Source organism: Protopterus annectens, chromosome 6.part1 (genome assembly GCF_019279795.1).
Source record: "Protopterus annectens isolate FY-2018-M chromosome 6.part1, PAN1.0, whole genome shotgun sequence".
Taxonomy (NCBI): Eukaryota; Metazoa; Chordata; order Ceratodontiformes; family Protopteridae; genus Protopterus; species Protopterus annectens.
In genome coordinates, this window is record NC_056738.1 from 453270678 (window position 1) to 453295142 (window position 24465).

The following is a 24465-nucleotide window of genomic DNA, read 5'->3' on the forward strand; positions in this document are numbered from 1 at the left end:
TTCTTCCTGGATGCAAAACCCTTAGTATTGAGATGTGCCACACAGGACTTAGACCACAGTGGCAATGTGGTGGTCAAAAGAGAGGCTGCTGTCAACCTGTGTTCCCAGATGTCTTAACACCTTCTGTATTCATTGGACTACCACCAATGTGGTAATTCATGGGAACCGGGTTTATACCAAAGGGAAAGACTACATTTTTTGGCATTGAGCTTAAGGCCATGGTTCTGACACCAGTCGTTTGTCTCAGACCTTTCTGTAGGATGTCAACATCACTTGGGGAGTTAACTCCCAACTTGCAATCATCTGCAAACTTAGTCAGCCACAGTCCCTTTGTGTTGGCTCGGCTTCAGAGAAGTAGATACCAAACAGGAGAGGACCCAGGACCGAACTTTGTGTGACTCCACTTATGACTGGTCAGCAGTTTGAGTTTTAGTCAGCTACTTTCACACTGTGGGTTCCATTTGTGAGTCAGTTTGCAACCCACCTGGTTGATGCCTAGCTTAGTGAGTTTTTCTAGAATTCGTGAGTGGGGAATGGTATCAAAGGCCATGGCCAGATCAAGGTAGGCTGTATGAACCACCTTGCCAACATCCACAGCTCTGGTGACTGACTCAGTCGTCGACCAAGCTAAGCAGGAATGATCTACCCTTAAAAACCAAACTGTAAAATCCAGAGTTTGGGGATTCCCTATATAGAATAGTTGTGTAAAATCTTACCATAACTACAGAGATACTTCTCTTCCATGTTGTATTCTAGTTGTGGGATTTCCTGCCCTCAGGCAACTCGTACATTGTCTCCTATACAAAAGCTTGTTTGGCTGTTGCAGTGTGCATTAGATGTCACACGTACAGCCATAAACCAGGAGCCTTAAATGTGACGTCTGCACGCACAATCCTCAAACTTGAAGGCCAGCAGGCAGAGAAAAAGGCCCAGCAGGAGGAATGCCAGTGGCTTTCAGGTGTGCAACCTGGTATCCTACTGTATGTGTAAGCCAGGTAAAAGGAAATGATTTGGGGGAACTGTTGGGTGGAAAGGAATACTGCAACATGGAAGAGAAGGACATCTATGGTTACGGTAAGATTTTACACAACTGAACTATTCCTATGTTGCAGTATTCTAGTTGTGGGAGCATACCACCACTTATGCGGATGACAGGGTGGTGGTAGTTGAGGATTCTACAAATCCCTGCAGGATTGCCCTGGCGAATCCTGTCCAAACTCTGCAAACTTGGTCAAGTTTGTAGAGTTTGGTCAAAGTGTGGATAGTGGCCAATGTGGCTGCTTCCATAATGGATGCCATGTCTAGACCTTTCATGAAGGTCCTGGAGGCAGCCACAGCTCTAGTGGAATGGGCTTTTACTCCCACTGGAGGTTCTTTTCCATTGAGAGAGTAACAGAGGCAAATAGTTTTCTTGATCCAGCAAGCGGTGGTTTGCTTGGAGATGGCCTTGCCCAGGGGTCTGGGGTGAAAGGAGACAGAGTTGGTTAGTTTTCCTAATGGATTTGATTTTGTCCAGGTAGCACCTTAGTTTCTATATGTCCAAGGAGTGCAGGATCCATTCCCCTTTGTTAGTGGGGGAGGGAAAGAAAGTGGGTAGATGGACATATTGGTTTGGAGAGAATTCACTGACCACCTTTGGCATAAAGGAGGGATTGGTTCTAAGGGTTATTCTTTCTTTGTGGAAGATGGTGTAGGGGGACAGGCCATTAAGGCCTGCAACGGACACCCTTCCGGCTGAAGTGATGGCCACCAGCAGGACAGTCTTCCATGTACACATCTGTAGGGAAGAGGAACCAGCCGGTTCAAATGGATGCTGGGTTAGTTTCTCGAAGATGTACTGAAGGTCTCAGGGCGGAGGGATAGGTTTCTTTGGTGGTCTCATGTGTAAGACCCTTTTAAGGAAGAGCTTTACGTCGAGCCTGGCTAGCAAGGGGGGAGGGGTCAAGGGGCAGGCTGATATAACAGAAAAGTGTACTTTACAGACGAATAAAACAGTCTACTTTAAAATCAGTTGACACACCTAAGACAGAACCAGGGGGACTCCAGCAGAATAAGGGTCCTCTTCCCTTGTGCAGGCACAGTTTTGTAAATCTTTCCCACTTAGCCAGGTAAGATTTTTCTAGTGGTAGGTTTCTTGCCTCCCTTAAGAAAGCAGGCCCCCTGAGTAGTAGTGCCTGAAAGAGATCAAAAGCATCACCCACAGAGTTAGGGATAACATCTGTTAAGTGTAGGTGTAGGAGAGTTCTTTGTCTTATCAGTAGGTCCATCTTGTAGGTTAAAGTGATTGCCTTTGGCTAGCTTGTGAAGTAGGGGGAACCAGTGCTGCCTTGGCCAGTATGGAATCACTATTTTTGGTTTGTCCTTCTGGATTTTCAGGAGGACTTTCTGAATCCGTGGGAATGGGGGGAAAGGCATAAAGGAACTTCCCCTCCCAAGTGAAGATGAAGGCATCCACTCTCCATGCTAGAGGGGAGTAGGCTTTTGAGCAGAAGGTCTGCAGTTGCCTGTTCGGGGGGGGGGGCAAACCGGTCTATTTGTGGAGCAGCCCACCAGTGGACTATGTCTAGGAAGACCTCCCTGTTTACCATCCATTCGTGCTGTGGTGAGGAAGTCCTGCTCAAGAGATCTGCTTGGTGGTTGTCCTGTGAGGGGATGCAGGCTGCCTGCAGGACTAGGTTGCGGCAAAAGGATAGGTCCCATATCAGCAGGGTCAGTCTGTTTAGCTGATGGGCCTTTGTTTCTCCATGTTTGTTGAGGTACCACATGACTGTAGTGCTGTCACTGTCAGGAGTACAACTGGAACTAGGAGAATAAAGGATTTAGAGCCAAGATGACAGCGGTCATTTCCCCGATACCGACGTGCTTGCCCTGTAGAGAGGGATGCCACTTTTCTTGAATCCTGTAGGAAGCCAGAGTTGCTCCCCAACCCAAATCTGAAGCATCTGCAGGCACTGCTTGGGTTGGGGGGGGGTTATAGTGGAGCCCCTGGTTTAGTTAGACTTCCTGGATCCACCAGTTGATGTCTGTCTTTAAACAGGGAAGGGGGGAATGACTTGTTCTAAGTGATGTAGGTGTTGGTACTAATTGCTTTTGAGATACCACTGTAGCTTGCACATTTGCATTCTTGCCAGTGGTAACATGGGAATGGTAGCTACCATTAAACCCAGAAGACTGAGAAATTGCCTTGCCATCACAGGGATAAGTAGGGTTTCCTGGAAGTGGGAAGTCAGGGAAAGAACCTTGTCTTGTGGGAGAAAGGCCTTCATTTTGTCTGTTCTGATTCTGCAGCCTAGGAAAATCTTGTCCGGGCCTGGGATCAGGGAAGATTTGGGAAGGTTGATGGTGAACCCTAGATTCTGCAGAAGGGACATGCTGAAGTGTAGAGGTGCCTTGAGAGAGCATCTTTGGACTCTACCAGTATCAGAATGTCATCCAGATGAGGGTACATCTGGACTGAGTTCTGCAGAAGACAATTGCTGGGGCTAAGCACTTCGTAAAGACACACGGGGCCACTGATAAATCAAAGAGCAAGGCAGTAAACTGGAAATGAGAGGAAGGTCCACAGAAACGTTAGAAATAGTCTGTGGGAGGTTCTGATGGATATGTGTAGGTAGGCCTCCCTTAGGTCCAGGGTGCCCATGAAGACTTCGGCTGAATTAGCGGCAGCAGGGTGGGGAGCGAGCGCATTTTGAAGTAGGGTACCTTAAGGTAAAGATTTAGGTAGGACAGATCCAAGAACGGTTTCCATGTCCCATCTTTTTGGGGACCAGGAAGAGACGGGAGAAGAAACCCTTTCCTTGTCCTGAGGGGACAGGTTCTATGGTGCCTAGCTTTAGGTGGTTTGCCAAAACTTGTGGCATGAGATGGGCCTGGTTTTTGCGGGGGGAATGGAATGCCTTTCCTGGGTGTTTTGTCTTTCCAGGATAGGAAGTACCCTTTTTTTGATAATGGTAAAGACCCATTGGTCTGTGGTGATGGATTGCCAAAGGAGGAGCCAGTGGGAAAGACTTGCCAGAGGGGTAGGTAGGCAAAGCAGTCGCGCATTACTGGGGCTTCGTCTGTCCTGAAAAAGATAGTCTGGGCTGAGGTGGTGGAGCCAAAGGTCTAGCCGTGGTGGGGCTTCTAGCCCCTCTTCTAGGTCTGGAAGAAGAGGCAGACGTCAGAGGAGTACACCTCACAAATGGTAACTTTAGCAGGGTAGTTCCTACAATACCTGGGAATGGGGGATACCAAAAGATGCTTAGTGTCCTGTAGTTTTTACTTTTTTCCTGCAGATTCTTAAAGAGGTCTGCAGATTGTTTAAAGGACATTGGGGTCCAGTGGGGTGTCCAAGATCTTGGACTTAAAATCTGCTGGTAGGTTCTGAAGTCTTAGTCATGAATACCTCCTGAGGACAGAAGCAGATGCTGCAGATCTGGCAGATGCTTCTGCAGCATTGTAGCTACATCTGATGGATTGCCTGGCTACCTGTTGGGCCAAGGACAGCTTGGTGGTAAGGTCAGTCTTGATGGGACAGTCAGGCAAAGATGCCAGCATGGAGGAGGCTTGAGAAAGTCTAGAGCGTACTTAGTCATGTGGGTCAGATCATTTATGGCTCTGAAAGCTAAAGTGTAGGATGTGTATACCTTCTTTCCCATCATATCCATATAGTTGCTATCAGTGGGTAGGAGGGAGGCAAAAGGCAGCAGTCTAGATTTTTTATCTGTAGTGGTGGCAATCATAGCTGGGTCCGCCAAGGGCGGTTTAACCAGGAATTTCTGGTCCTCTGGTACTTCATAGAAGCAGTCAGGGTGCTTAGGGGCTGGAGGCTGGGAGTCTGGGACTTTAGAAGCAGAGTTGAAGGCATCCAAGTAGGCAGGTACAACTGGAGGAACCGCCGAAAGGGAGGGCAACTACTTGCGGCTCAATCTTTTTTGTGTCAGTTATTTGGGATGTATTCCATTTAAAATAATCCATCTTGGTGATGGGTCTCACCAAATGTAATATCCTCAGGAGGAGAATCCCCTTCCACAGATTCCTCATCAGGGGTGTAATACGCCTAGGGGGGGAAGCAATCTGGGATGCATAAGAAATGGAATCCTCTGAGGAAAAGAAGGAAGAATCATGCTCTTCCTCCCTGATTTGAAAGGTCATGGGTGGGAGGGAAGAATCAAAAGCAGGCCTAGGGCTCAATAGAGGCAGAGTAGAGGGGGCTAAGGCTGAAGGCCATAAAGGCCTGCACGAGAAAGGAGGTGAAAGCCTGCCAGTCCGGTATGGCTTCTGTAGAGAAGGTGCGCTTAGTTTTCTGCTGCTTTATGGCAGAGGTGGAACTAGGGAGCAGCCTGGCGTAGGGCTTGGAGATTAATACATCCGAAGTCTGGATCCTGGTCGGAGGTACCGAAACTGGTTCCCCCTAGACATCGGTAGATTTTGTCTGGTCAAGTTCAGAGGACGGGCCAGTCATCTGCTGTGCAACAGCTTCCTCGAGGGATGTCGGAGTAGACTGATCCACCGAGCATGCCTCAACCCCTAGACAGTCAGTTGGCGGTGCATCGGGAAGCAGAGCGGTAGGCGAGGAAGGCCTAGGAATCTTGCCCTTCCGGAGGATCAGGTGCGGCCTTCGATGCAGGATTCATTCTAAGGGATAACTGCTAAAGGCTCTGCCTTTCAAGGTAGAGGATTGACAAATTGCGCAGGAAGAGTGATAGTGTTCCCGACCTAAGCAAAATACACACCTCTCATTGGCGTCCTTATGGGGTATCTGGCGCCCACATTGGCACTTTCCCTTTTTTACCTGACATCAGCTAAAGGTTACTATTTATCCAACTGATAGTTCTGGGGTGAAGCAAAAAGATCTATGTCTGGGCTCCCCCATTTGCGTGTCAACATGGTAAAAACTTGTGGTTCCAGTTTCCATTGGTGTGGGTCTGTAAGACTTCTGCTTAGTTCGTCTGCCAGAGTATTTAGCTTCCCTGGCAGGAATTGAGCTTGTAGATGTATGTAATAAGTCAAGGCTGTGTTCCACAATGCCATAGCTAGTCTGCAAAGGGGGTAGGAATGTGTACCCCCCCCCGCTGGTTTATGTAACAAGACTGTGGTGGTGTCTGTCCATCAGTAGTTGTCCTGGATGAAGGTAGTCCTTGAAGGCTGTCAGAGTATTCTGTACAGCTACCATCTCTTTCTGACTGACACGTAAGTGCATTTGATTTGGGTTCCATTTGCCCTGAATGCATTTCCCTGCCAAATGTGCCCCCCCCCCCCCCCAAGCATAGTCTGATGTGTCTGTAGTTAGGGTTTGGGCGGCTGGTGGAATGAATGGCAGTCCCTTGTTTTGGTGGCAGGCCTCTGCCCACCATAGGAACTCTAGCTGCAGGCAAGGTATAACAGGAATCATTGTTTCCAGGCTGTGACAACGCTGACTACATAAACTTTTTAGGTACCACTGAAGTTTCCTCATTTGCAGTCTTGCACATGGAATTAGAAGTATGCAAGAGGCCATGAACCTCAAGGCCTGCAGAATTGGTCTTGCAGATATAGCTGGGTTTTGTGGCCACCAGTTTGAAGTCAGTCATCAATTGAATTTGCTTTTCTGGCGCAAGGTAAGTCATCTGGGCAGTTGTATTCAAGCTTGCACCCAGGAATGAACTTTGAGAGGGTACCAGTTGTGATTTTTTGTTTATGGTGTACCCTAGACAAGTTAGAACCCTTTTTACAAATGCCAGATGCTTTATAAGAGTGTCCTTGTTTTCTGCCTGAATTAGACAATCGTCCAGGTATGGATAAATTTGAATATTTCTTTGCCTGCAAAATGCAATTATTGGTGCCAGGCACTTTGTGAAGACCCTGGGCACAGTAGATAAGCCAAAGGGCAGTGCAGAGAACTGGAAATGCAAGTAGCCTGCTTTGAAGCGGAGGTATCTTCTGCAAGATTCCCTGATTGGGATATGCAGGTAAGCCTCTTAAGTCTAGAGTTACCAACCAGGCATCTTTGCCTAGCATAGGTAGTAAATGTTGAAGAGTCAGCATCTTGAATTTTGGAATGTCCAGAAATGTATTTAGAATGCATAAGTCCAGAACTGGACGCCATGATTTATCTTTTCTGGGTACCAGGAAAAAAGTCTTGAAAAGAAACCTGGTCTCTTTTCCTCTTCTGGTACTGGTTGAATAGCCCCCATATTCATGAGGGACAGAACTTTTTCTGGGCCTCTGCCCACTGATTTGGAGGCAGATCTGGCCACCTGTTTGGGATGGGCAACATATGGAAATGAAATCTCTATCCCTGGGATACTATATTTAAAATCCATTTGTCCTGGGTAATCAGTTGCCAGTTTCGTGCATGAAGTGCCAGTTTTTCCCACCAAAGGGGCGGCCAAAAGGCAAGTGCTTGGTGATTGTAGAGGAAATTCATTGAGACTATTTTCCATAGGGAGGTGCCTTGTTGCTTCCCGGTTTGGAGGTGGAGGCACCCCATTGTTTTGTTTTAAAAGTTTGTGACTGAAACCTGGAGCCTATGGAATGTCTGGATTTGACTTGGGCGGCTCTCGGGGGAACTGGAAAGGACCAGTTCTTAGTAGGCCAGTGCCTACTAAATCTGGGTGGCTGCACTTATAAGACATCTTTCACAGTTTGCATAGACTTGGCTTCATCTTCCATCTTTTTTAAAACTTCTTCAGCCTTATTACCAAAGAGACTGTACTGTTGTAAAGGACCAACCAACAATTTTGTTTTAACATGGTCAGGCAGATTTTGCTCTGAGCCAAGCATGCCTTCTTATCACAGATCCAGTTATAGCAGCCCTGCAAGAGGCCTCAAAAGAATCAAAACCACATTGCAAAGTATGTTTTCCAACTTGCTCAGCTGAATGCAACAAATCCTGCAACTATTTTCCACACATATATAATTTTCTGTTTAAGTAGACCCATGACATGCTGTTGATATTGAAGCATATGAAATTGACAGTTTAAAACCCCGATTGCCAAAGTTGCAGACGTGTAAACCTTCTTACCCCATCTATCGAGTGCCCTGGAATCTGTCAGACGGGGTAGGATTTTTAGCAGTAGAGGCCTTAACGCCCTTGGGACCCTGAGAAATGGTTTCAGGATTAGCAGTAGGGTTTTTGAAAAGGAATTTGTGGGAGTCAGGAAAAGTACAGTTTTGTACCTACCATAAATGTAGATGTTAGAGTGTTCACACTGCTGCAGTCATCACACTTGGGTTATCTGCCGTCAGGTGGTCCCGCAGTCGGCCCAAGTTCCAAAGTCTTGGTCCGGCGTCAGCTGCTGTCGCTTCTTCCCTGACGTCAGTGCAACAGGGGGTATAAAAAAGGCAGCAGACGCCATTTTCTTCAATTTTTCTTGCCCCAGATGTCAGGTGCCCCCAAATAGGAAGGCAATACATAATCCTAAGTAAATTACAGAAGTAGATAACAATAGCTACAGCAGTAAGCAAATACATCATATAGAAATGCATCTTAGAGATTGTATAAACAGGAAGCTATAGATAAAACCCAGGTAAGAAGAGGGGAAGGTGGGAGGGTAACCTGGACTGCAGCAGTGTGAACACTAACATCTACATTTATGGTAGGTACAAAACTGAACTATGTTCACTGTGTTACACTGCTGCAGTCATCACACTTGGGTTGAATCCCAAAGCTAAGACTGGGCAGTTGGTACTAAACAGGGTTTGGAGAAGTTAGTAGGCCCTGCAAAACTGCAGTGGCAAAGCCAGCTCTGGTTTTTGAGTATAGAGGTAAGTGGTAGTGCTTGGTGAAGGTGTGCACTGAACTCCCAAGTTGCAGCTTCCAAAATATCCTTGGCTGGTTCCCCACTGAGGAAGGCTGCTGGTTGCTGTAGCCCTGGTGGAATGAGGCCTAATGTTACCAGGTACAGGTTTCCTATGGTGTGTGTAGCAGAAACTGATGCAATGCCCTATCCATTTTGAAATGGTCTGTTTTGATATAGGCTTTCCTTGAGATCCTGCAGCATAGGATACAAAAAGCTGATCAGATTTTCTGAAAACCTTTGTTTTATCCAAGTAGAAACTTAACTGCCTGTGAATGTCCAAAGAGTGCAATTTTCTCCAAAACAAAATTGAGGTCCCAAGTTGGTGTTGGTGCTCTTCTGGGCAGTCTTATTTCTTAGCCCCTGAGGTACTGTCTTAATAATGGATGTGAAAAAATAGGAGGATCCGTATTGTAATGAGCTGAAATAGCTGAAGCGTGGAGCTTTATAGATGAAAAGGAAAGGCCTTTGTGCAACATCTCAGTTAAATATTGCAGAATCTGAGGAATATTTGGGACAAGAGGATTTTGCCCTTTTGCCTGGTTCCAGGCGCAGAATCTTTTCCATTTGTCTGAGTAGGTTTTCCTGGTGCTGGGTCTCCTGGCCTCCAGAATGACATCCATAACAGCTGTAGAGAGAAGTGTTGACTGGTTGTTTAATCTGCCATGCAGCCAGATTTAAAGTCTTGAGCTGGCTGTGTAGAATCCGATTGTCTGAGTCAGCAGGTGAGGAATTTGAGGTAAAATCCATGGTGGGCCTTGAGCCATGTTCCTTAATATTGGATACCAGTGTTGGCGTGGCCAGTCTGGAGCAATGAGTATCACTTGTGGCCTCTCTAATCTGGCTTTTAGCAGCACATTTGCCAGAAGAGGCAGTGGAGGAAAGGCATACACTTAGTGTTTTCCACCTGAATGAAAGGGCGTCCACTTTCCAAGCTAGTGCGTGGTATGTCCTTGTGCAAAACTTTCGCAGTTGGTAGTTTTGGGGGGAGGCTAACGGATCTATGTCTGGGCTCCCCCATTTTTGAGTCATCATTGTGAATACTTGTGGGTCTAGTTTCCACTCGTGAGGATCCATATTTCTGCTTAGTTTGTCCGCCAATGTATTTTTCTTTCCTGGCAGGAATTGTGCTTGTAGTTGAACTTGGTAGGTCAGTGCTGTGTTCCACAAGGTCATTGCTTGCCTGCATAAGGGAAAGGAATGTGTGCCCCCTTGTTTATGTACCACATCACTGTGGTGTTGTCTATCTTTATTAGAAGTTGCCCTGGATGTAGGAGATCCTTGAAAGCTGTTAGGGCATTTTGTACAGCTAGCATCTCTTTTTGATTGATGTGGAGATGCATTTGATCTGCAGACCATTTGCCCTGAATACACTGTCCTGCCATGTGTGCTCCCCAGGCGTAATCCGATGCATCTGTTGTCATTGTTTGCCTGGCTGTGGGCAAGGTGAAAGGCTGACCCTTGAGGTGACATGCCTGAGCCCACCACAGAAACTCCTGTTGAAGGCAGGGAATTAGTGGTATTATTGTTTCCAAGCTGTGTTGAGTCCATACGCTTTTCAGGTACCATTGTAATTTCCTCATATGCAGTTTGGCATATGGTATTAGCAGCATGCAAGATGCCATAAATCCCAAGGCCTGCAGAATGTTTCTTGCAGGGAGTTGGGTCTTTGTTGCCATCATTTTGAAGTATTGAGTCAGTTGTCCTTGCTTGTCTGGCGTGAGAAGCCATCTGGGCCATTGTATTTAAGCTGGCACCCAGGAATATTATGTCTTGTGAGGGCACTAGTTTTGACTTCTTTTCGTTTACTGTGTACCCTAGGCAACTTAGTAGGTTTTTTTTTACAAACGCCAGAGGTTTTAAAAGAAGGTCATTGCTGTCTGCTTGAATAAGGCAGTCGTCCAGGTCTGGATATATTTGGATTCCTCTTTGTCTGCAGTATGCAATTATTGGTGCCAGGCATTTTGTGAAGACCCTGGGAACAGTAGATAAGCCAAAGGGCAGTGCAGAGAATTGATAATGCGTTGAACCTGCAATGACGCAGAGGTATCTTCTGCAATTTTGTCTGATTGGGACATGCAGGTATGCCTCCCTGAGTTCCAACATTACTAGCCAAGCCTTCTTGCCCAGCATGGGAAGAAGTTGCTGTAGTGTTTAGAATTGAAAAGTCCAGAATGGGTCTCCAGGCTTTGTCCTTTAGGGGAACCAGAAAGAGTAGAGTAAAATCCTTGTCCTTGCTCCTGTGTAGGAACCTGCTGAATGGCTCTCATGTCCATGAGTGCTGTAATTTGTCTCTGAGCCTCTGCCCGTTGATTTGATGGCAGGTTTGGCATTCCTTTTATCCTTGGTAAAGTGTGAAAGTGGAACCTGTATCCTTGAGTTACAATATTTAGGACCCATTTGTCTTGTGATGTTGTGCCAATTGTCTGCAAAAAGTGCAAGTTTTCCTCCCAAGGGAGCTGCCAAGAGTGATTTGCTTGGCAGTCTGAGGGGTAAGTCATTGTGATTGTCTTCTGACAGTTTGAGACCTGTCATCTCCTTTCTGGGTTGTGGCACCCCAATGTCGTGGCTTGTAAGAGCCTTGTGGCTGACCTGTGCCCCTTGGGCATCTATTTGCCCCTCTGTGGTCTGTCAGAAGTTGGAAAGGATCAGTTTTTGGTTGGCCAATTTCTGCTGAAACGAGGGGGTTGGACCTTTAAAAACCCTTGACCGTCTACATAGATTTTGCCTTATCCTCCATTTTCTTTAATACCTCTTCTGCTTTCACACCAAATAAAACATCCTGCTGTAAGGGTGCATCCAATAACTTTGCTTTAACATGATCAGGTAAAGTTTGTTCTTTTAACCAAGCATGCCTACGAATGACAGACCCTGTTACAGCTGCTCTGCAAGAGGCTTCCAATGAATCAAATCCACATTGCAAAGTACGTTTTCCCACTTGTTCTGCTGCATGCAATAAATCTTGCATTTCCTTGTAATCAGGCTGCTCTGTGTGTGCTCATTTTTTGTTTTAATTGAGACATCAAATATTGTTGATATTTCAGCATGTGAAACTGGCAATTTAAGGCCCTCATAGCTAGAGTAGCTGAGGTATACACTTCCTTTCCCCATCTGTCTAGTGCTATAGAATCACTTTCAGACGGTACAGGATTTTTAGCAATAGGGGCCTTAACCCCTTTGGGACCCTGGGAAATGGTTTCTGGGTCAGCAACAGGGCTTTTATACAGGAATTTATGTGAGTCAGGGACTCTAAGTATCTGGTTTGGCTGGTGCAGGAGGTAATGAATCTGGGTTAAGGCTAGATTTTGAATAAACATCATCCACAATATCTAACAGGTGGAATACAAGGGGTCTGTGCTGGAGTAGTAAGAGGAAATCTCGGAGCCTTTTCTTAGAATCAGAGTAATCCTGGCCTTCCCAGTGGAAATGTTCCCTCATGATATGTAAAGTTTCCCCAAAAGAGTAGTCTTCTGGGGGGAGATGCTGAAGGAATAGACTCTTCAGCATCAGAGTCTTCATAAGGGGGAAAAGAGTACTCTTGTTCCTCAGAAGAATCTGAGGTAATGGATACCTGGTCAGAGGAAGCGTAGTACTCCTCCTGTCTAGGACTTTTGTCAGGTGGGGGATGGGAACCCCTGATTAGGGTAATTAAGTCTTCGGCCATCTTAAGCATTTGTTTCTTGGGCATGGGGGCCTTGCACTGGAGACTGCTGTACAGGCTTCCTTACTTTTAATGGAGTTTTCAGTTTTGCAAAGGATTTAATAGTAAGTGTAGTCGGTCTGAAGACTCCTTCAGCAACTGACGGCCTTTCAACTGCACCGGAACCTCCTTCAGCCATGGAGTCGGAAGGGCCTAAAGATAAAGGCTCTGGAGGCCCTGCAATCTCCGCTTGGGAGTCGGATGCAGGCTGGGGTTCTAAATTAGTGATATTCAGGGGCTGCGTAGGTGCCTCACTGAAAACCGGAGAACCGGCGACTGGCCTAGCAGAGGCCTCGGTGTCTGGTTTGGGGGTCTGCTGTCTGTCCTTATCTTTGCGCTTTTTATGCATCCCGGTCGGTTGCTCCGACGGCATGGTTTAATTAAATTTTCTACCAAAATAATGTTGGGCGAAATCAAACAGACGTTTAATAGTTCGTTTGTTAAACCTAGCACAAAACAGACAACCTGTGACGTCGTGGTCTGGGCCTAGGCAAGGGATACAATAAGAATGAAAGTCCTTATGAGGTAATTGCTTCCCACAAGAAATGCAATTAACTTTTTCTGACATCGGACTGAGGCAAGAAAAGGTTCCCCAACGGGGTACTTAGCTTTATTGAAGACTTCGGTCTGAAATTCGATTTGAAAATCTCAGGAGTCTGCCGACCGGCATTTGCTAACTGCTTCTGCTTCGGGCACCGCGCGGCAAGAAAGACTGAAGAAAATGGCGTCGGCTGCCTCTTTTACCCCTGTCGCACTGACGTCAGGGAAGAAGCCACAGCAACCGATGCCGGACCAAGACTTTGGAACTCAGGCCGACTGCGGGACCGCCTGACGGTAGATAACCCAAGTGTGATGACTGCAGCAGTGTAACACGAACATCCTGTGGCATCTGTCTGGCTTACTAGGAGCCAGAGGCAGAGAATCAGGAGTCATACTGGATTCTGAAAAAACATCAACAATGTCTAGAACAGGAGGTATAGCCAAAGGCCTATGCTGAGGAAGAAGAAAATCCCCAATCTCTTTAGATTCAGAGAAATCCTGACTTTCCCAGCGGAAGTGTTCCCTTAAGGTATGTAAAGTTTCTCCAAAAGAGAAATCCTCAGGGGGAGAAGCAGAAGGGATGGAATCTTCAGCATCAGAGTCTTCATAACTAGTTATAGATAATTCCTGTTCAAAAGAAGAATCAGAAGAAATAGAAACCTGATCTGAAGATTCACAGTCAGTGCCTTGCCTAGGCCTCTTAGGAGGAGGGGGCTGGCTACTCCTGATCAAGGTAATTAAATCTTCAGCCATTTTGATCATTTGTTTTTTAGGCATTGGGGCCTGTACACGTGGCCCAAGAGTTTATTTTTTTAGACAAGGATGAAGATTTTGGCCTTAGTTTTGAAGATGGCGCCGGTTTAATATACAAATCTTTAGGCCTAAAAACACCCTCAGAAGCCGGTGCCTGCACAGCGGCTCCAGACCCATCTAAGGTAGAGACATCCGCGGGTCAATACCTAAAGCATCTCGCAGCATACCGGACTCCGAATGGGTCTCAGTAGAGGCCTGCAAATCAAAAGTAGCGGGTACGAAGTGACTGGCTTAGAAGCGTAGTCTGTTTTGGACCTCGACAGTCTCTTTCTTTGCGTTTTATAGGTAATCCGGTAGTCAGATTACTAACAGACATTTCTGGATAGTTAAGTCTTGAGCCTAAATATTTAGAAGCAAAAATATACAGACATTTAATCGTGCGTTGATTAAATTTAGCACAAAACTGACAGCAAGGCACGTTGTGGTCAGGGCCTAGGCAAGGAATACAGTACAAATGAAAATCCTTGAGGTATTTGCTTCCCACAAGTAATGCAATTAACAACTTTTACTGACATCGGTAAGGAGCAAGAAAAAGTTACCCCAACGGGGTACTTGGCTTTTAGTTGAAAACTTCGGTTCTGAAACTCGAAAACTAACATTTCAGGAGTCAGCCGACCGGCACTTGCGAAGTGCTTCTGCTTCGGGCACAGAGCGGCAAGAAAGACTGCTGCCTGTTTTATACCCCCTGACGTCATAGAAGGGACAGCAACCGACGCAGGACCCAAGACTTTGCTAATCAGGCCGACTGAGGGCAACCTGCTAGCAGATTGCCCAAATGTAATGACTGCAACAGTGAAACACAAAGAACATTAGGGCGATAGTTCCCAGGGTCTGTAATCACTCTTCTCCTTTGTGGAGAGAGAGAGAAAAAGAGAGATGACTTTAGCAGTGCACCATATGGTAGGGACAAAGCCCTAGGTGAAACTTGACTGAACAGGGAACACAGGTGAGGTGCCAGTTCACTTTGTAGAACACAGCTTGGGATATTGTCAAGTCCCACAGAAGCTGTATTCTTGGCCTTGGACAGTGCTGTTTTAACCTGTGCAGGAGTAATACTGGGTGCCTGGCAATCTGGTATTGCGATTGGTCCTTTGGGGGAGAGAGGAGTAAAGTTGGCACTGAATCGGTTGGGACAGTATATTGGCAATATCTGTTGGCTCACTATAGGACGTACCATTGTGCAGTAGCTCAAAGCAAATCTGGGCATTGCTGTGGAGATTCTTTACATAACTATAGCAAGCCTCGTGGTTGCCTTTACTACCTGCTGCAATTCTCTTTTCATAGCTAACTTTAAAGGATTTGATGAGGGATCTCAACTTTTTGAGAAGGCTGATAAGAGTTTTCCCAGTCTTGGGACTTCACCTTATTCTGCATCAGTTTCATCATATTGTAGAGTTTATTTATGGCAGAGGACTACCAGATTGGCTTCCTTTTTTTTGGGAAGTTTTTTCATGGTGGTTACCTTTGCCAGGAAGGGGGGGTAGAGCCACTAACAGTTTTTCCAAGTTAAATGCTTTAATGAAGCTTTATCAGCTGGCTCAAAGGGTGGGAGCATAAGCTTCTTGAGCACGTAGTAAAGGTCCCAAGGCAGGGGAGAAGGTTTCCTGTGGGGCCTAATTTAAAGTATCTCCTTGAGGGAGTTTGGAAGGAAGTCTGGATTCTAATGGGGGATCCAGAGGCAGGCCTGCAGAAATAGACAGATGGGCTTTGATGGAAAAATAGGCCAATCCAGTCTGTAGTAGCTCACACAAACAGGACAGCACTGAAGGGGGTTCGCTGAGAAGCAGATCCAGCTATCTTATGACACCACGTAGTGAACCGTTTCCACTTTGAGAAATATGACTTTCTTGTACTTGGGTTTCCTGGCCTCCTGCAGGACATTAAGCATGTCCACATTGTAAAGGTGTTTGAATGGGATCAGAATCCATCAGCCACAGGGTTAGGTGCAGAAGCTGCCACTGTGGATGGATTAGTGACCCCCTTGGTCTGTGCGAGAAGATCCACTCTGGGGGTAATTTGCAGTGGTTGCCCTTGGACAAGTGTAGGAGTTAGGGTAACCGGTGCTGTCTGGGCCAGCAGGGTGTCACCAGCAAGATTTTTGGGTTGTCCTGCTGAATTTTTAGCAGGACATTCTGAATGAGTGGGAAGGGAGGAATGCAGATAGTGCCCCTTCCAAGAAATTAAGAATGCATCCGTTGCCGGTGCCTGTAGTTCTGGTGTCATGGTGTAAAGCCAGGAAGTTGCCTGCTGATGGTTGAGACAAACAGGTATACTTCAGGTATACCCCCACTTGTGGACCAGATCCAGGAAGACATCTCTGAGGCATCCATTTGTGGTGGTTTGTGCTGGTTCTGCTCAATCTGCACTTGTAGAGAGAAGGAATGCAAGTCATCTTCAGGGTGATTCCCTGTGAGGTAGCCAATTCCCAAACTAAAAGGGCTAGTAAGTCTGCAGAGCCGTTAGGACTTGGTCCCCCCCCCCCTTGCTTATGGATATTCCACAGTACAATGGTGTTGTCTGTGTATATCAGAAGTGGCCCTTTTTGTAAGAAAGGGAAAAATGCCTGGAGGGCTAGAAGGACTGCCCTCATCTCTCTGGCCTTGATGTGTTCTGATTTGAGGTGATGTGGCCACAGGCCCTGCACCTGTGGCCAAAGGTGGCTCCCCACCCCAGGTCTAAGGAGTCTGTGTGCATGACCTGAGTGGGTTGAGGGTTGGAAAGGAATGCCCAGGTTCTGATCTGAGCAAACCAACATAGTATTTCATTCTTTAGGCAGAGAAGGGGCACAATGTGCTCCAAAGACTGGTTGTGGTGCTTCCAGACTGACAGAAGGTACAACTGTAGCTTTCTAATGTGCAATCTTGCTAAAGGAAGCATGGGGATGATGGTTGCCATGTAGCCCAGAAGTTTGAGGTACTGCCTTGCAGTCAACTCTGTGGAGTGAAGGACCAGGAGATGATGTTCTGTCAATGAACTCACTTTTGGTGGGGGTAGGTATGCCTCCATGAGATCTGACTGGATCCTGCACCCAAGGAATACATAGTCTCACGCTGGCTGAAGATGTGATTTTGGCAGGTTTATCTGAAATCCCAGTGATTGAAGGAGGGTCACCACAAACTATGTGCCCCTGGAGGGTTTCTTGGCTAGCAGCCTGGATCAGCATGTCATCCAGTAAGGGTAATATCTGTATTCCCTTTGTACTGCAGTAAGCCACCACAGGTGCCAAGCATTTGAAGACGCTGGTTGCAGTGGAGTGTCCAAAGTGCAAGGCAGAAAACTGCAAGTGAGGAACCCACCAAGAATCTCAAGTATTTCCTGTGGGAGGGATTGATTGGGATGTGGAAGTAATATCTAAAGTAGCCACGGATCCTTGTGAAATAATGAGGGGGGAAAAGAGCCAACAGCCTTTTGAAGGTAGGGATCTTTAGAAAAATGTTGAGATAGAGGTCTACAATAGATCTCCAGGGTCCGCCCTTCCTGGGGACCAGGAAAAGTCTTGAGTAAAATCCTCTTCCTTTTGCAGTAGGGGACTATCTCTATGGTACCCTGATCTAACAGGGTCTGGACTACTGGCCGCAAGAGGTATAATTGAGCAGGTGGTCAAGGTATGCCTCGCCAAATGGGAGGGGTGATCCAGGACATAAAATAAGTTTTGAAGAATGGACAGGATCCACGTGTCTGAGGTGAGATGGGGCCAAACAGGTAGACAGTGAGAGGCGAGCGAATAGTGGTACAGAAGGGGGAGGAGATGGGGGTGGCAGATGGTCAAATGCTACCTGCCCTCTCCAGAAAGGGAGTGCTCTGGCTAGTGGGAGGGGATGCTCTAGCTAAACGGGATTGTTTCCTTGTGGGCTGAGGCCTTGGAGGAGCAGGGCGGGAGTGCTTCCTAATAGACTGGGTTTTGGCTGGATAGTTTGTGTAATGTAGGGATAGGTGAAACCAGTAAATGTTTTAGGTCCTGCATTTCCTTTCCCTTTTGTTGCATGGATTTGAAAAACTCTGCCACCTTAGAACCAAAAAGTGCAGCATTATCCAAAAGAGCACCATTGACCTTTGCCCTGAAATCTGGCAGAGGTTGTAGGCGAAGCCAAGAGCATCTGCTTAAGGCAGTTGCTGATGCGACTGACCAGAAGATTCAGCAGCATCGTACCTACACTTGATAGTGTGTCTGGTGACCTGGGTGGAGAGAGCCAGGAGAGAGGACAAGTACTGCTTTGGCAGGGGAGTCTAGAATATCTCCCAGGTGTTTGCTGGCAAATTCTAAGAGGGACAAGGTATATTTGGTCATGTGGGTCTGGTAGTTTGTAGCTCTGAAGGCCAAGGTAGCAGAGGTATATATCTTTTTGCCCAACCTTTCCATTGTCTTGCTGTCAGCTGGGAGAATGGTGGTGGTAGTAGGTAAGAGTTTGGAAGCTCTGTCCGTAGAGACTGATATAGTGGCAGGATTGGCAGGTGGGTACATAAGCAGATGCTTACTGTCAAGACACCTTATAAAGCCTGTCTGCTCTGCATGGGGCAGGAGGTTGAGAGTCGGGGTTCAGAGATGCAGAAAAGGCAGGCAGGATAGGAGGAACAGCAGATGGGCTGGGGGTTTCCATTTGAATGAGGTCCTAGTACCTCTTTTGTACCTAAAGTCATTTCTGAGGATTCCCCACTTAGTGATACTTCATCCTGCTTAGTGACTCACTAAAGGTCAAGTCTTCAGCTGGGGGAGTCAGGGTCCACTGACTCTTCCTCTGGGGATCCGTATCCCAAGGGGGAGGATAGTTGTGAGTTGTAAGAAAGATTCCTCAGAGGACTCTGAAAGAACTCTCTTCCCTAGTCAGTGTCAGTAGGCTGAGGCCTAGGGCTCAGGAAAGGAGAGATGGAACCAGTAACAGCAGTGGTACGCCTCCGTGCCATAAAGGCACTGAAAAGGCTTTGACTGAAAGCCTGCCAATCAGGCATGCTTTTCTGTAGAGGGAGAAATGCATTTCCTCTTCTCTTCTTTTAAGAGGGCCTGTGGACGTCTGTCTAGACACCAGAGATTGCAAGGGCTCAGATGGTTAAGAAAACCCAGCCCCCCCCCCGGCAGAGACCGGCACCGGAATAGCCTCTGAGGACGTGCTCCCGCCTTCGGCTAGTGCGGCATCCTGAGAGGTACCTGAGACCTTCACAGTGGTGGATCCAGGTCCAGATAGATAACAGGTCTATGACTGCCACAGGATGGGGATCGGCCAGAAGACGCTCAGCTGTAGACTAAGGCCGTACAGTCCTGGTCTTTTTTGGCAGTTCTGCAGAGACGTCTGAGGAGCCCTCCATCCGCAACATAAGATGCTTCAGACGGTTTTCACGATAATGATTAAGCGCATGCAAGCGACTATGCAATGTTGTAGGCATGAACACCTAGCAAATCGGGCAGGCCTTGTGGTCGTGCGACCATCCCAAAGAGAAAAGGTACTTATTGTGGGTGTCCTTATGAGAGATTTGGCAGCCGCACTGACACAATCTTTCTGGATGACATGAAGCAATACTAATTTTTTAGAAGGACTGAAAAGGTCGCCAACGGGGTACTAATCTGATGAATTAATCAGACATCAGCGGCAGCAGAGATGCCTGGCATACGACTGGCAACTGAAAAGTTCTGAGGATTGGTATGTGCAGATGTCACCTTTATAGCACATGAAATCTCACCCACATCAGACATCTCACGCACCACAGAGGGACTGAAAGCTTTTAAATACTAGCTTTAAGTATGCGAGACTGTATGCGAGACTGAAGGGTAAATCCCATATGCAGAATACTGCGACATGGGAATAGGACGACATCTAACAAGTCACTCATACGGGCAGATGATAGGCAAGCAAAGATGGCAGAAAAGACCCACTTTTCAGTCACGAAAAGGCCTTCTACAGTCCATCACCTAGTACACTAGACACTCATCCACAACTGTGCATGCAGTGTTCCGTTAATCCTCACACTTACAGTGAGCACAGAGTTACTGGATACGCTGAGAACTCAAACTGATGAAAATGGTCCCATGTATGAAGTAAAAAGGGCAATAAAAAAATTTAGCAGCCAAAAAAAATAAGGAAATGACAGTACCACACATTTTGCTTACCTTTATACAACAGCACCACTATCTTCTGGAAAGCTTTCATGAAATGAATGTTGTCATAGCAATACTCCTGAATTTTCACCAACAGTGTCAGTTCAGACTGCCCCCGAGATGTAAAGGCAGCAAGCAGAGGGCTGTTTTGCTGAAGGAAAAAAAATACTGTGATTACAAATTCTCTCTACTCTTCAGCAATAACTATTCTGAAGTAAAAGTTTCCTTACACAAATGCAAAAGGAACAAAACAGTCCTGTACGTATGCTTGAAACCACTAGCTCCATAATGGAGAGAGCACAAGCTATTCTGCCTGCTACCCCTCAAATTTTCAAACTCCTGCTCTAGACAAGCTTTTTACCACCTCATCTCTATTAGAATCGGCTCAATTTCCCACTTTCAAATTTTCTGTGAAAGCCCACCTATCAAAACTGTCTACTTTACAGCAGCTCCTTACTCTAAAAAAAAAAAAAAAAAAAAACTACTTCATATTCTTTAGTGCCAAGACACCAAATTCATGTTTGGAGTCTATTCTATTTAAGCTTTACTTAAATGATAGACTAAAGTAAACGCTCAAAACAAATAGCAAATAAACCTGACTTATGATGGTTCTACCACAAAGCCTCCACTGCAGTGGAAATAAGTAAAATTACGGATGTGTGATCACTTGTGTGTTTAAACAGGACTACTGGCTCAGTACAACTCACTATAAAAAGGAATTAGACGCAAGTGGATCCCCATCTTTCTAGCGAGGTTCCTAAGAGAAGCTGGATTACATTACAATGGAGAGTCTCCTCCCTAGCATGGAGAGCAGCACCATGACGCAAGGCTGTAAAGACTTCAGACAGCACCATTTTCTGTTTTTGAAGGAAAACATCAAATACATACAACAGACCTAATAAGGCAAATAAGGTATTATGAAGTCAATAGTCTACTACCTATGGAACACAGAGACCCACACGCACACACATTCCATAACAGCAGATGCTCTAATGATATTGTTGTATAATTCCATTTCCATGAAAATCCGTCACTGGAAGATATCTGTAAGTCCTGCTCTGAAGCCCAGGGCATAGCTACAACTTATCTCCTGACCCACATTAGCAATCCGATAAATGACTAAGAGAAGCACTCATACCGTTTCATTTTGTTTGAGTAACACTAGTAATTATGCCACAGTAAGGGATACATTGCTTGTAATCCCAGTAATCCCAACAAAAACCAGGAATGACCAAATTCCATCAGACTTTATGTACACCTTTTAGATTGCCCTGGTGAGAAGAGATTGGAACAGGGGGTATTTCCAAGGCCAAAATACTCCTTGATAAACAATATGTATATGTACACACAACTATGTAAGGAGATTTTTCCTCTTCCATCACTTCCCAAGCACCCAGTGCAATGGAAAGATGACCCCTAAATGGACAAATGGGGAAAGAGAAAAGTACAGTTTTGTACACTTCCATAAATGCAGATGTTAGAGTGTATTCGCTGTTGCAGTCATCACATTGGGTTATCCCTGTCAAGGTAGCCCTCGGCCGGCCCGAATACCAGAGGCTTAGTATTTCTGTGTCAGCTGCTGTTGCTTCAGGACTGACGTCAGGTCGTCAATAGTACAAAGTAAGGCAGATGACGCCATTACATCAGTTTTTCTTGCCCTGTCAGGAGCCCCCAGGTGGCAGCCATGTTATGGTGGAAGAACACCACCAGTAGAAAGTAAATACCAAAATGTCCCTTATAAGGAGAAAGAGAGAAACAGAAGAGGGGGATGGAGGGAAGGAAACCAGAACTGCAACAGTGAACACACTCAAACATCTACATTTATGGTAAGTGTACACAACTGTACTTTGTTCTGCGTGCTTCACTGTTGCAGTCTTCACATTTGGGTTGATTACCAAAACTGAGGAAACAACGGCTGGCAAGCCAATCGCAGCAAGCCGTCATTTGTCTGAGGCAGGTCAGCTCGGACTCAGGTTTCAGTGGGGGGGGGTTACAGTTGTGAACACTTAACCATAAATGTAGAAGTTAGAGTGTATTCACTGTTGCAGTCATTACATTTGGGTTATCTGCTTGCAGGCAGCCCTCAGTCGGCCTGATTAACAGTCTTGGGTCCTGTGACGGCTGCTGTCCCTTCTTCCACGACGTCAGGGGTATAAAACATGCAGCCAACGCCATTACATTAGTTTTTCTTGCCCCAGATGTCAGGTGCCCCCCTAATGGGAAGCAATTAAACATAAAAGCACAAAGATATACCTCCAACAAAAAAGCAAATGCACCAAAAAGACTTAAGCATAGTAAAGGAAAGTAGAGGTACAGCCAATAGAAGTTAGGGGGCTGGAGGGAGGGTAACCAAGACAGCAACAGTGAATACACTCTAGGATCTACATTTATGTAAAGTGTACACAACTGTACTATGCTCTTCGTGTTTCACTGTTGCAGTCATTATATTTGGGTAGATTCCCAAAGCTATGGCTGGGAGGAGGAATTCGGATAGCATTAGGGCCCACTATAAGGCCCTGCAAGACTGCAGTGGCAAAGCCAGCTCTGGATTTAGAGAAAAATAGCAAATGATAATGCTTGGTGAATGTATAGAACTCCAGGTAGCAGCTTCTAGGATGTCCCTGGTAGGGACGCATCTGAGAAAGGCTGTAGAGGTAGATGCAGCCCTGGAATGAGGTCCGATCCCCTAGGGGATAGGTTATCCATGGTGCTTATAGCAGAAATTAATGCAATGGCTTATCCATTTAGAAATGGTTTGCTTTGAAATAGCCTTCCCCTCTGCCCCTGCAGCAAATGCCACCAGCAGTTCATATTTCCTTTGAGGTTTTGTCCTGTCCAGGCAGAATCTAAGTTGTCTGTGCACATCTAAGGAATGCAGTATCCATTCCCCTTTATTCTGTAGACTGGGAAAGAAGGTTGGCAAATGAATGGACTGATTAAGAGCCACACTGGACACCACCTTGGGCATGATGGATTGGTTCTGAGGGACACCCTGTCCGCATGAAAGATGATGAAAGGCTCCACTGCCATAAGGGCCTGTAATTCAGATACCCTTCTAGCTGAAGTGATTGCTAAAAGGAAAGCTGTTTTCCAAGAAAGAAATTTTAAGTCTGCAGTAGCAGCTGGCTCGAAAGGAGGTAGAGAGTTTCTCCAAGACAAAGTTAAGGTCCCAGGCTGGGGTTGGAGCTTTCCTGGCTGGTCTCAAATTTTTAGCCCCTCTGAGGAACTGCTTTAGCAGTGGATGAGAGAAGAGGGGAGGTTCTGTTAGGAGCCGAGATGGCTGAGGCGTGGATTTTAATGGAGGAAAAACACAGGCCCTTGTGAAGCATCTCAGTTAAGTATTGTAAAATCTGAGGTAAATTGGGCGCTGCTGTGCTCATGCTTTGAGACTGGTTCCAGGCACAGAATAGTTTCCATTTTTCAGCACAAGACTTTTTAGTACTAGGCCACCTTGCCTCTAAAATATCCATCACAGGTTTGCTGAGGGATGGTAAAGGAGAGATTAAGTAATTAGCCAGGCTGCAAGGTTCAGTGTTGGAAGCTGAGGGTGCAGAATCTGGTTCTACTGCTGAGACAGCAGGGAAGGTGCCATGGAGATAATCGTGACACTGTGCAGGAGGGGATAACAATGTAGGCGTGGCCAGTCTGGAGCAATCAAAATCATCCTTGGTTTGTCCTGTCTGATTTTTAATAGTACTTTGGAGAGCAGAGGGGGTAAGGCATAGACAGATAGGTTTTTCAAGCTGAAAGACAGAGCATCCACTTTCCAGGCTTGTTTGTGGGGAGCCCTTGTGCAAATTGCCCAATTGGTAGTTCTGGGGAGAGGCAAACAGGTCTATCTGGGCTCCCCCATATGCTTGTTAACATGTTGAAAATTTTCCTGACAGGAATTGAGCTTGTAGGTGCACTTGGTAGCTCAAGGCTGTGTTCCACAATGCCATGGCTAGTCTGCAGAAGGGGTACGAATGTGTACCCCCCTGCTTATGTACCACATAACACTGGTGTCCATCTTTACCATAAGCTGTCCTGGAAGAATGTGGTCCTTGAAGGCTGTCAGAGCATTCTTTACAGCTAACATTTCTTTTTGATTGATATGCAGGTGCATTTGACTTAGGTTCGTTTGCCCTGAACGCACTTCCCTGTCAGGTGAGCCCCCAATGCAGTCTGATGCATCTGTTAGGGTTTGGGTGGCAGGGGGTGGTGTGAAAGGTAGTCCCTTGTTTTGGTGGCAGGCCTCTGCCCAGCAAAGGAACTCTAGGCGTAGGCAAGGTATGATGGGAATCATTGTTTCTATGTTTTGAGAATGTTGACACCATAGGCTCTTTAGATACCACTGTAGTTTCCTCATATTCAATCTTGCATATGGAATTAGAAGAATGAAGGAGGCCATGAACCCCAAGGCTTGCAGTATTTGTCTTGCAGATAGCAGGGTTTTTGTGGCTACTTGTTTGAAGTAGGTTGTCAAATGAATTTGCTTTTCTGGTGTGAGGTAAACCATCTGGGAAGTTGAATTCAAGCTTGTTCCCAGGAATATAATTTGTCGACAAGAGTACCAGGTGTGATTT

The 24465-nt window shown here is 46.3% G+C and overlaps 1 protein-coding gene across 2 annotated transcripts in view; it reads right to left on the reverse strand.

Annotated features, from left to right (window-relative positions):
* The window catches only part of BZW1 (basic leucine zipper and W2 domains 1), a 948791-nt gene that overhangs the window by 309447 nt on the left and 614879 nt on the right, over positions 1-24465 (reverse strand). For both annotated transcript variants that reach the window (XM_044075876.1, XM_044075877.1), the window contains one exon: positions 19913-20051. In XM_044075876.1, the coding sequence (XP_043931811.1) occupies positions 19913-20051 (139 nt within the window). The remainder of the gene's footprint in view (positions 1-19912; positions 20052-24465) is intronic.